The sequence below is a fragment of the Patiria miniata genome, unplaced genomic scaffold (genome assembly GCF_015706575.1).
Source record: "Patiria miniata isolate m_02_andy unplaced genomic scaffold, ASM1570657v1 HiC_scaffold_9, whole genome shotgun sequence".
NCBI lineage: Eukaryota > Metazoa > Echinodermata > Asteroidea > Valvatida > Asterinidae > Patiria > Patiria miniata.
In genome coordinates this window covers 20923716-20936576 of record NW_024037076.1, presented here as the reverse complement: position 1 = coordinate 20936576, position 12861 = coordinate 20923716, and the positions used below count along the sequence as shown (strand labels likewise).

General features: G+C 42.4%; 1 protein-coding gene across 1 annotated transcript; it reads right to left on the bottom strand.

Annotated features, from left to right (window-relative positions):
- Positions 1–11041: 11041 nt before the first annotated feature.
- LOC119720964 (trissin receptor-like) lies at positions 11042–12028 on the bottom strand. The gene has a single exon (XM_038190830.1). The coding sequence runs from the start codon at positions 12026–12028 to the stop codon at positions 11042–11044; it is 987 nt and encodes a 328-aa protein (XP_038046758.1).
- Positions 12029–12861: the final 833 nt, after the last annotated feature.

The following is a 12861-nucleotide window of genomic DNA, read 5'->3' as shown; positions in this document are numbered from 1 at the left end:
CAGCTCAAGACATTGAGCAGAATTGGACAGGGAGACTAGCCAAAATGAGGAACATTTTGAAAATGTGGGTCATGAGAAAACTTACTATGAAAGGTAAAATCATCATAGTGAAATCATTGCTTTTCTCGCAGATTCTCTACCCAGCTTTATCACTCATTGTTCCTGAGTCTATTCAAAAGCAGGTTAATTCGTGTATTTTCAAATTTGTTTGGGATGGAAGCGAGAAGGTTAAGAGAAACACTATAGTAGGTGCATATGACCAAGGTGGTTTGAATATGATTGATGTGAAAAGTGTAATTAACACCTTGCATTTGAAATGGTTAAAAAGACTAGCCAATGATGATATCCTTCCGTGGAAGAATTGTGCTTTGTTTGAATTTGATAAACTTGGTCCAGATCTCTCTGTATTTCACAGTACCTGTAGTGCCAAAGATTTGCTCTGCTGTTCTGATCTTAATAACCTTGCGCCCTTCTATAAGAACATCATTTTGTCTTGGCTGCAGTCAACCCACGGGCAGAGGCTGCAGACATTACTGAAGTTGCGAAGCAAAGAATTTGGAATAACCATGCAGTCAAATTCAACGGTAAACCGATTTTTCTGAAAAACTGGATCTCAGCTAGTGTCATTTACGTTTATCATCTTTATGACAACCACGGTAATTTCATGACCGCTGATCAGATTAGGCAAATCATTGGCAACAAGGGTAACTACTTACTGGAATATTGTCATTAATTCCCTTCCCGTGGAATGGAAACAACTTTCCAAAGAAACGATTGGTAACATTAATATTGATGTTCGAAATGAGCTAATTAAGATGAATATGAAGCGCATCAGGAAGAAATTTACTGACACAAAATTCACTACCCCCATAGCAGAGACATTTGGGAAAAACAAATTCCCCACTCATAACTTTGTTTGGGATGTAATATGGAAGAGGCTCAACTATTGCTGTCCAGACAGTAAGTCATTTTCAATCAATTGGAAAATCATTCATAACTGTTACCCCACGCAAGTCTGGCTTTGCAAAAGGTAGAAGAGTGATTCAGAAAATTGCACATTTTGTCATGATAGTATTGATTACATTGAACACTTTTTTTGGTCGTGTAAAATGGTAAAACCCCTTTGGAACGAAATCGAAAAGATTGCTGCATCTAAGTATGGCAAATCGATCAGTCTGTCCGTGGAAAATATTCTTTTCGGGGTCGGGGAAACATACAATAGTTATCGGTTTCTGAATACTTTAATTAATATAGGTAAACAAACAGTGAGTCGTTTTAAATTTGGCCAGTATTCCAACCTTATCATCCTTTTTGAACAGGAACTCCAGCTTCGTCATGTCGAGTAAACTGTTTTGTTAGAAGTTTTTGTTGTATGTAATTCAGTAGTACCTATAGAGCAGACGATTAATTGTACATGTACATAAAAAAATGTTAACTATTAAATGCATGACGTGCGTAGGTCTGATCCCGCCTCGCCTCGTGAATTCTAAATCACAACGCTCAACCAGTTGCAAAATGGCACTGATAGGACTGGTGGCCACGGATGCTTGAAAGTTGCTTTCATATCATCGAGACACTGGTGATTTTGTGTACTTTTTTGTGGTAAGACAAGCGTGAATTACTTTATAATCGTGAGTTCAATCACCGGCGTACGCGTCCATGCACAAAAGTTGAGCAGCGATTCAAAAATAAACAATTATCGTGAGCGCGCGCAGAGGCGATCCAATCAAAGGCTTTAAATGGGAGCAAGATACCGGTCCCCATCACTGATCTCTATATAAAGACTGGATAGCGGATATGCATACAACATTCACACAGTAGACTTCGCACATTGACCAATTCGCCCCCGGTCTCACGAAGATGGCCGCGTATAATACGAACGTTCTACGCGTAATTACGCGCACGTTGTATCAACAGTTGACGCGCATTTTGGTCACGTACACATATTATGATGTTCTAAAAGGGACACATTTCCGTAGTGGTTATTATTTCAGAACGCCGAAAAAGTTATATTTGCGGCATTTTAGTAACCACGACGTTAGAAAAAATTGTAGTTAACCTTGATCAGTGATGGTGGTCAAAATATAAGTCAAGTGAACCGCGACGTTACAAAAGAAATCATGCTGCCTATAAAACGGCAACTTGTCCTTTGTAGATCACCAGCCGGTCTCACCAATATGGCGTCAAATTCGTACATTGTGCGGCTCTGTATTAGCTATCCAGTCTTTATATAGAGATCAGTGGTCCCCATATCTTCAACCTCGTCCCCAGTGCTTACTTTATTTCCAACCGCGTTTCCAATAGTAAACCCTGGATAGGAAACTTTCTTCCTGTATCCTGATTGGATACCGCAATGGGCTAGTAATGGATTTTTATCGTGTACTTGGTGCTATTATTCACAACGTGCAGTACGTGTTTTCGCGATCATTCGTCCACGCCTTCTCGAAAATACTAATTTCCTTTCTAATTTGCTCATATTAATATGAAATATGATACTGAATGTTGTCTCGATAAGATCGTAATTAACAGTTTGATTTCAAAAATCGTGTTTTCGTAACGCACGCCGTGCTCGCGCTGCTACGAATTGACTCTGTTTTTACCCCAGACACCGCATACAAAAACAAACGCTAATGTGTAACGCATATCCAGGCACAAGACTGCTCCTCATTGCATACGTGTGCAAAAATCTTGCACATGCAAATGATCCAATACCAGGGTGAGAGAGCAGGTAGTGGTGGGCGCGTACTGCTCGACACCCTGGGGACGAGGTTGCCATATCTTGGGTGGGGGGGGGGGGGGGCAGTCTAGATTTCAGAATAGGCCGAAACTTTTGGTCTGGTACCCTGACTAACTGAGTGATGCACAAGTGCATTAACGCGTGACCGAAGTCCAATGAGTCGCGCAACTAATAATTCGTAAATTTATCGTATCAAGTAACATCAACCTCGTTCCCACGGGTACGAGATCTTGCTGCGCCATGTTGTTTCCCATCATGCCTTGCGCGATCGCAACAGTGAAGGAACTTCTCTCGTACCCCCCCCCCCCCCGCCCTGCAAACAGGACGCTGGGTTACTCTGATGATTTCACGCTCTGATTGGTTGGATTTTGCGTGACCAGTGACCTGTGCGTCATCAATGTCATGACTCAGCAAGTTTGAGACGGCCGTTAAGACTGATTCATTACTCTTTTATTCCATTTCAGAGATTTTTTTTTCTCGTTGAAAAGCGTAATAATGTAGGAAATTCTGTAAAACTGATCTGTGTTGTTAATATACAATTCCCGTCACTTGCTCAGGCTCCGTTTCGAATCACGAACGGTCGGATTGTATTATGCAACGCTCAACATTTTGTCCACATGGTACGCAATGAAACAGAAATCACATCCGGTATGGAATGTGCGCAATTGGGAAGTTTTCGGATAGCAATTGCGCACATTATCTAACTGCGGTCTTGAACAGCTGCAGCCAGATGCTTTTTACATAGGTCATAGGCCACTTCCTTCACAAGATTCTGTGAAGCTCATCAGAGTATCCCAGCGTCCTGTTTGTAGGGCGGAGGGGGGGGGGGTACGAACGAAGACCAGCACGCCTGCTGTACTCGCACTTCTAACGTCTTGGCCATTTCGTATCAGCGGTTTAACTTTTTCCTTTATTTTCTCCCTAGGCTTCCTTAGGGAACCAATCAGCGATCGAGAAATGGTTCAATGGCTCGCCCGACGGTTGTAAACATTCGCGCTATGCGTGCAGTGATCAAGCATCATCGCTAATTATGCAACGCAGTGATACCCCAGCGCGAGGGCGCGACTTCAGCGGCAAATGGGAACTGCCATTTTGTTCGAAGTTACATAAAATTGCCACGCCCCCATTGTTGCGAAATGACCAAGACGTTAGTGCGAGAAACTAAACATTTAATTATGCAAGGGCGCTACACAACATTTCAACTATCGCTCTTGATCACTGACGTCTTGGGTCAAGACTATCGGGGGGGGGGGGGGTCCTCGATATTACAGTTGGGGGAGGGTGGGCAAGGAGACACCATCTTCCTATGTGGGCGCTGTTCAAAGCCGATATGGGGACCGGCAGCTAGTTCCCATTTAAAGCTATTGATTGGGTCACCTCTGCGCGTGCGCTGCATTCTTTTTTGCTTTTGAAAATAACGTTCGCTGCTTTCCAACACAATATTTAGTAAAAGGGGTAAGCGGTTAGGAGCGCCCTTGGATAGGACGGTGGGGGCGATCGCGTGTTTTCTGCACTTTCGCCCTGGCCTCAGTGGCGTAATAAGGGGGAGGGGCACGGGGAGGCACGTGTGCCCCCCCCCCCCAGCGGATGTCCGCCCCCCCCCCAGCGGCCCCCCCCCGCCCCCCCCCCCCCCCCCCCCCCCCCCCCCCCCCCCCATTTGAAATCTTGAAATGAACAAAAAATTACACACCGCGCTGTCGAAATGAGCGCTTGGACTGGTGTTCATATCTAAAGGCAATAATGTATCAACCTGTATTATTACGTACGTGTACGTAAATGCATTTTCACTTTTGTCATGCCAAAACTGTTGGGCAAACTACGTACGCAATGATTACGCATGGTTGTATAATGTTGAGTGCATGCACTGTGAATTTCAAGAACACATCGATTTCGCAGTTAGTATAGTAGTTGATGTGTTGTAAGTATTGAAACAGTGAATGCCATACTACTGAGTGGTTTTCGCAAGAAATTTCTTCCCCGTGAGTATGTTCTTCATAAGTTTATAAGCTGATTTCAGTAGCTGTTCAGTTTCATTTATGCATTCATTCTTGGGAGTGTGCTATTTGAGGTAGTTATACTGGCCTTGCTCCAAAATATAGGCCTATACATTGAGAACAAAATCCACCGTTTCAGTCATACAAAAGTAATAATAATATATAACGCTAGTTAGAGATAGCGCTTATGCTCATCGGGAATTCGACATTATTATAACGCTGGAGTGCAAACTGGAATAATAAAAAAACCGGACTCCACAAAAACTTTTCCGGAAAGCACGACAAGAAGAAGATCCAATTGGTGTAATTTTTATTGGAAAGATTTGTTCAAAACGGTAGATTAACTCCTAGTGGTTTGTGTTTCAAAAAGTTTAACAGCTATAGCATTTGCGTCCATACATCAAGGGCGGATTCGGGGGGGGGGTGGCAACGGGGGCTATGCCCCCCCCCTCCCAAAAAAAACCCAAACCAATTTTTTTTTTAGTGAGTGACGTCTCAATACAGGCAGGCACTGGGTACACCACCATATTTTCCTGAAAACAAATTGGTTAAAGTGGTCAGAAATTGCCTCAGATCGCACCACCGAGCATCTAGAATCACCCCCCCCCCCCCCAAAAAAAAAAAATTAAAAAAATCGGGGCCCTTAAGCGGGCCCCGATCCCCACACCCTTGATTGAGCGGGGCAAGAACTCCACGCCGTAATTTTTTGGGGCCAAGCCGCAGTTCATTTACTTTCAGTGCCCCCCCCTGAAAAAATGTGTGCACCCCAGGTTCCCCCCCCAGATGTTTAACCCCAGTTACGCCCCTGCCTGGCCTATAATCACCGCTTCCGGCACCAGAGGGTGCAGATCTCTTTTTAAAAATAGTGGGCGTCACTATGGGAATTGTGGATATAATCACCATCCGTGACTGAACACGTGTACATTGTACATTCTTTGCGCACTGGTCGTGCCGCGCCTTACAAAAATGCTCCAACGAGAGCTAAAAGAAAATTCAGAGGTTTACTTTCCAGCGCCATTGTGCGCGGCGGTGGGTATACTTATAGGCGTACTCGCTTTTCGACTTTTTCTTTCTTTTGGAGGGCTGAGGGCGCTCGTAACGATCACCTTGGGTTGCGAGCCAACAATTGGGTCAGAACAAAATGTGAGCTCAAAACCTGCACACAAAAATACTGTCTGTGTGTCATAATTTTATGTTTATAGTAAAAAGTCTTCATAATCACGTTTCCTATTTTGATTGATGCTTCCGTTATACAGTTAATGTTGTGACCTAAATTGGATGCAAATTGCTGCAAACTTAGCTATCCAGGACTTAATATTGACAAAAGAGTCCATTCTTGCCAATGCACTGTGAGTATAATCCGATGTAGTTAATCCCTGCCGGCTGCGCACCAGCATGTTTGTTTTATTCAGTTATGTTTTTTTGGTAAATGTTTAAGAATGACCAAACAAACAATGAGGGCCTTGTGCCTACAAATGAGTATTTTTTTAGAATCTCTCCGATGTATGTCAGAACAACAACCATCCATATTTCTTATCGTATTTTGTTTGTTCTGATATATACATTTTTAGGCCTACTCTGTTTAAGTTTTGAAAACAAATATTTCTTGGTACAATTTTAGGACCATTTGAAGTTAGTGACAGGTCACAAAGGTGAAAATAGAGACATTGCCTGATTCAAGTTTTAGGTTGCCACAACTTTATATATATACAGATCAAATCATCAAAACAACATCACTTTTTGGGCAGAAATTACGATTTCCAACTTTTAAAGTAGGCCCTAAATTTAAGACATACTTTAGAATTACAAATGAGCAAAAACAGAAAATCGGGGAAAACAGACGAACGTTGTTTATTTCTCATTTCTCCATTCGAGCTCTGCCCAGACGTGTCATACTCTAGTATTGACAGAACATGCCACATAATTATAGTTACATTACATTCACTCTGTACAACAACTCTGGACTTCTTTCTTTGGTATCTTTATTTCCCTTTCGCTACACTAACTACAAGCCGGAAACTATCAGAATTAAATGTTTTGTGCTTGAGTTTGATTGCTGACGTGATATTTAACCGGAAATGGGCCACATGACAGTGGTTCACGTTTTTTTATTTATCATAAAAAACATGTGCTTTGACTAAAGGAAAGAAACAACTCTATCCTTGAATACCCGGCCTTTTATTTTGTCTTGGAAAATTAAAGCCTAACTGTCAAGGAATTGCATTTAAAAACATTAGGCAAATTGCGGGGAACTTCATGAGAAGGTCGAGTCTAATTGTGTTCTTTTCGACGGCCCTAGGAACCTTTTTGATGCCGAAACCGTTCAGGTTAAAAGAACTCAATCCAATCAATCTCTATGAAAAGAAGCTCACCTTCATCGGTAATTGAACAATTCGCAACTTATTATCCTGAGCTTCCTTCATCGGTGATTGCAAAATTCGTAACTATTTTTTCTGAGCTTGGGATGAACCTCTTTGACTGTATTTTTTGCGTTCCCTGTAATTAACAGCGGTATGCCTACGAGACTCGACAATGAATATGGAATTAATGGTCTTGGAGACTTAAATTGGTTCCAGCTCAACCAAGGTCCTTAACTTAAAAGAATTAAAGATGACCTGTTTTCCAGGGAGGAAATCTGAAATGTATGGTGAAGTGGATCCTTACTGTTAGTAACTGTATCAGAAAGGTTATCGTTATCATTTTCTACAGTGCTCAAAGAAGGGCTAACGCATAGCCGACATAAAACAAGCCTCTTGCGACTTATCTTCTTATCTGAAATGAAACATAAATTATGAATCTTCAAAGCGTTTTAGTCCTCATTATTTCACTTTTAATTACGTAATGACCTCTGGATTCCCCGACTGAACGGGCTTCTTTGCAAACTGATATACAACACCATTTTGGGGCTACATCGAATGAAATTCAGTTTTTAACTACAGCTACATCTAATGGAACGCTCTTTGAAAATGGAAACGGCAATCAGTTCAAAACCTGTGATGTTAAACATAATTTGTTCGAGTGGTTATCTTGAATAAGTCTTTAACTTGTAGTTACCGTATAATGTTGACACTGTGTTTGCCATCAACAGGAACAACTGATTGACTTATTCAAGTCTAACATGTGCAATAAGGTACAATAATTATGTCTGGCAGGTGCCATCCACTGCATACAAAGTTCGTCCAAAACTCCAGAAGTAACAATCTTCTACAACGGAGGATAAGAACTACGCGATTATAATGGCAGCTCATTTTTTTTTGTTCCAGCAGCTATCAGGTTGTTCAATGACCAGTTGAAACGCTGAGCTGTCAGCTGCTACGTTGCAACCACTATCCTCCGTTGACGAAGTAGGAATAACAAACAGGTACATAGTAAATATGAGTTGTTTTGTTCGTTTTTATTTATTGACATACATTAGCATTAGTTTTTCATGTATGTATGTATTTTAGTATTTGTGTAGTTTTTACATTCATGTTTTTAATGTGTTTTTAAAATGTGCGTGTGAAAAAGGCCATGGAATTTCCCGCAATGGGATACAAAAGTTTTATCGTATTTGATACTGCAGAGGGATCAATTCTGTACACAGCTGAGTGGTGAAAATGAACGTGCAGGTGGTGAAAGAGTGCAGCTCGCCGCAAGATTACTCGAAATCCAGTTGCACTGAATTGCCTTTCTTCTATAGTTCGATTTAAATGAATCTGTGAATTCTATGTACTGTGTCGGGTTGTAGTTCCGAAGAGGGAAAACCACAAGGAATATTTCGACTTAAAATTGTCGGTTTTTTCGCTTAATTCTTTTTTAACACTCATTGGCTGATCGGGCTCAACCCGATCACCGTTTTGAATCGTTCGTTTTCTTTCTTCCTTTCTTTTTATTCCTGGACAATACTTCTCCGCGACTTTTCTTGTAAACATTTAATGATATGAACTTGGAACTTTGAATGAGGCGGCAAGTTTACGATTATTTTTCGATCGATTAATCGTTCCCTTTTAGATTACGGTTTCGATTAATTGAAGGCTGATTTTTTGAGAAAACTGGGACAATTTACAAACGTTATCGCCTATATTTCGATTTTTTTTTAACTAAGACGATTCCGATTTTTTTTTATTAAAACATCATATTCGTGGCGACATTTTATAGCCATATCATCCAGTGCTACGTGGAATGTTTGAGTTTTAGACGTTTTTGGCAGTTCTCTTACGCCTTCTGAAAGGTAGCCTTCAATTTCACGAAGTAGTTTTCGATTAATCGAATATAAAAATGTAACCGAATAATCAACACTTCAATCAAATAATCGAGTAACCGAATATTATATACTTGCGGCCCTACTTTGAATGTCTAACAACCCTGAGCCCAAGGTGTGCATATTACTTTGACGCAGTGTTGTAGGACTCGAGTCCAGGACTCGGGCTGGAGTCTGTCTCGAGTCGCGATTTCTGTGACTCTGACTCGCCAAACAATCGGCAAAAGACTCGGACTCGGCCATCATGACTCGGACTTGACGCTAATGACTGGTGACTTGTGAGTCACGCACGTTTTTTACCATAAATATTACCTTTTATAAACATAATTCCGTTAACCCTAAAAGGGCCGGGTTATTTTGACCATCTTATTCCGCCCCCCTAAGATCTCGGTACATGCATAGAGCAACTCATCATAAACATACCCAAGAAATTTCATGACTATAGATTAAAGAATTTGGAATTATGGCTAATTAATTATTCATATGTACGAATGGTAATTCTGCTCTGTGTACACAACGTATATGGGAAAATTCAGAATTTTTCGCTACGCGGCAACCCGTAGTCGATTTTTATATTTTTGGTATCAAAAGATGCGCAAGGCTCGAGGCTAAAAAGTCACAACAGCTCGGGTCGCGAATTTGTTTTGTTTCAAGGCTATCGCAGAAAAAGTCGGGGGGGGGGCGGATTCCGCCCCCGGCCCTTTTAGTGTTAAAGAAACGCTAAAGAACGTGAATCACACGAACCGGGCGGTCCGTGTGCAAGATGAAACAACTTCCAAGTTCTTACACCCAATAATGTGGGAAAATATTGTAGATGTCGGCAAAATAGAAAATGAAGAATGGAGAATAAAGGAGAAAGGAAGAGGGAAGAAGAAAAACTGGAAAATGTTAACAATAAACGCCGCTGCACAAAACCCCGCGAAGCTAAAATCCGGTTCTGCAACCCAAGGCAAAAGATTGCACATTCTGTCATGTCGGCATGAGCTGCTGCGCGAGGTCGCTTCATATGCGGTGGTTGACAGCTACATATGTGCAAAACACACTTGCTCGCTCGCAGGCAGTTACGAATTGAGCTGATTCTTAGTGACGACTCAAAACCATGCAAAGAGAGTCAAGCTACAGTTTTGATGTGATGTTTGAAATGTAATTAACTTTGATGACCCACCCCATCTCCCTAAAGACAAGCACATGTCATTCAAAAAGTCAGGGGAAAGTGGCCAGGAAATGCCTCAGATGCAGATTGCACCACAAAGCATCTAGAATTAAAAAAAAAATCAAATCCCTGGGCCCTCAAGTGGGCCCCGACCCCACGCCTTCAGGGCTTCGCGCTCCGCACTCGCATATAGGATTTAAAGAACACCCCCCCCCCCCAAGTCTGGGATCAGGGACGGGTCCAAGCAAAGTATGCGCACACGAATACTGAGCGTGTACACGCAGTTTTGCGATGAGCAAAATGTCCAAAACTTTTCAATATGATAGGACTAAATTTTGGCGACTTACTTTTGAAGTTGATCTTATCCCACTGAAAATTAAACCCATTCAAAGTAATCAACATAATTAACCATTCATATAGAAATGGAGTTAAAGGGACCATTTTGGGCGGAAATTATCAATTACACTCATTTTGCGTGACGGTCCGTCGGCAAATTTCATGGGATGGCACCCCCTACCCCATTCAAAATGGTTTAGCGACGCCCGTGGTTACCGGGTGTGCAATGGGAATTGAATATAACTTTAAGCTGAAGCATTTTACTACAATAATATTGAACAATTTTGGAAATGTTTAGTGACGGATGTCAAATACAAAAAAAAGCATGATGACGTCATCGCCCGAAAGACAATACCAAGTTCCATATGAGACGGATTTGAATTAGAACACTGAATTTATGAATAAGACCGCTCAAAATGAAGTTGGAGCAGGTTTTGAAATGGAATTTAACGATGAAGCCCAACCGGGAAAACAGTTTATTACCTCGTAAGATAAATAACTGCTTTTGCTTTTGACTTTTGTAACTGACTAATTCTATGGGGAATCCCATCAGGTAAAAGCCTAAGCGTTCGTTCCAACGTCTATCTTGTTTGCGTGAAAGACACGGAATTGGAAGCTTCTTCAAGGCGCATGAGTCGTCTGCAAAATACTTGGCGTAACCCCTTGCGGAATTGACGATACTTGAAGGCGTAGATGACCGGATTGACGCAGCAATTAGCGGCCACCATCACTACAGAGAGCAGGTAGTACCACTCGTCGAAGTTGAGCTTCCAACCCAGATTGAACAAGAGAAAGATGACCTGGTTTGGTGTCCAGCACACCAGGAAGGTGATGAAGACGATCCAGAGCATCTTGAAGGTATTACGTCTAGCTCGGAGTAGGGACTCCATCATACCTTCTGGTTGGGCGTTGTCATCCGACGATGCTCCGGCAGCTGGACCTACGTTGGCCGGTGCCGGTCCAACCCGGGCCGCACCTCTCTTGAGCTCCACACTGATGCGAATATACGCAAACAGCATCACTGTCACCGGCACTATGTACTGCAGAACGGCCGTCAGGCCCCCGATGATTTTGGACCGATTCTCGGCATTCGAGACGCACCTTCCGTCTTGCATCTTGAAGATGGTGAGGTTGTAGGATTTGAGGATTATCGCGGTGATCCAACACGCCGCAATGATCACGCTAACTTTCAGTCTTGGGCGCTTGGCGAAGGCTGCTTGGTACTTGAACGGGTGAATAATGGCGAAGTACCGCTCCATAGTCAACGACAACAGATTGTACGTTGATATGATGAACAGAAGAAAAAGTACGAAGTTGGAGTACCAAACGTGGCACACTACCCACCCAAAGGCGTTGTTTGGCACGGGGTCGGGTAGCGGGGCCTCACTCTGCAAAAGAGTCATAAATGAACCAAGAAGATCCACCACAGCTTGGTGGAAGATGAAGGCGTTGGTGCGAGTCTGCATCGATGAGACTCTACCGATAACAAGACAGACGAGACCGTTACCCAAGATGCCGACAATACCCACGATGGTCTTGAAGATACGCAGCCACAGAATCTCCTCCATGTTGGTTTATTTGCTGTGCACTCATCGGTCTCTTGCTCGAAATATCATCAACCTCCTTTTGCGTCTGAATGCCGAGACGAGAGGCAGCCCAGCCTCTTTTATATAATAACTTACCTTGCAAGTAATTAATATTCTATCCCTCGTTCAATGTTGCGTGTGCAATGCTATGTCATGTTGGACTTTGGAAAGAAGCACTAAATATAGGGCGGAAGGACACATCCTTAGTAATTCATTATTCAGAGTGGGTCCACGTAAATTTTTCATATAGGTCTAAGTGTCCTCGGCATTAAAAAAAAAAAACATTAAAGGACTTGGTGAGCAAGTAACCATGTCGCCATGGTAACAGGCCATTTTGTGTTTTGGGCATTTTTAGCCAGTTGGGGCCAACCTCGTCCCCAGGGTGTCGAGCAGTACGCGCCCACCACTACCTGCTCTCTCACCCTGGTATTGGATCATTTGCATGTGCAAGATTTTTGCACACGTATGCAAATGAGGAACAGTCTGGTGCCTGGGTATGCGTTACACATTAGCGTTTGTTTTTGTATGCGGTGTCTGGGGTAAAAACAGAGTCAATTCGTAGCAGCGCGAGCACGGCGTGAGTTACGAAAACACGATTTTTGAAATCAAACTGTTACGATCTTATCAAGACAACATGCAGTATCATATTTCATATTAATATGAGCAAATTGGAAAGGAAATTAGTATTTTCGAGAAGGCGTGGACGAATGATCGCGAAAACACGTACTGCACGTTGTGAATATATAGCACCAAGTACACGATAAAAATCCATTACTAGCCAATTGCGGTATCCAATCAGGATACAGGAAGAAAGT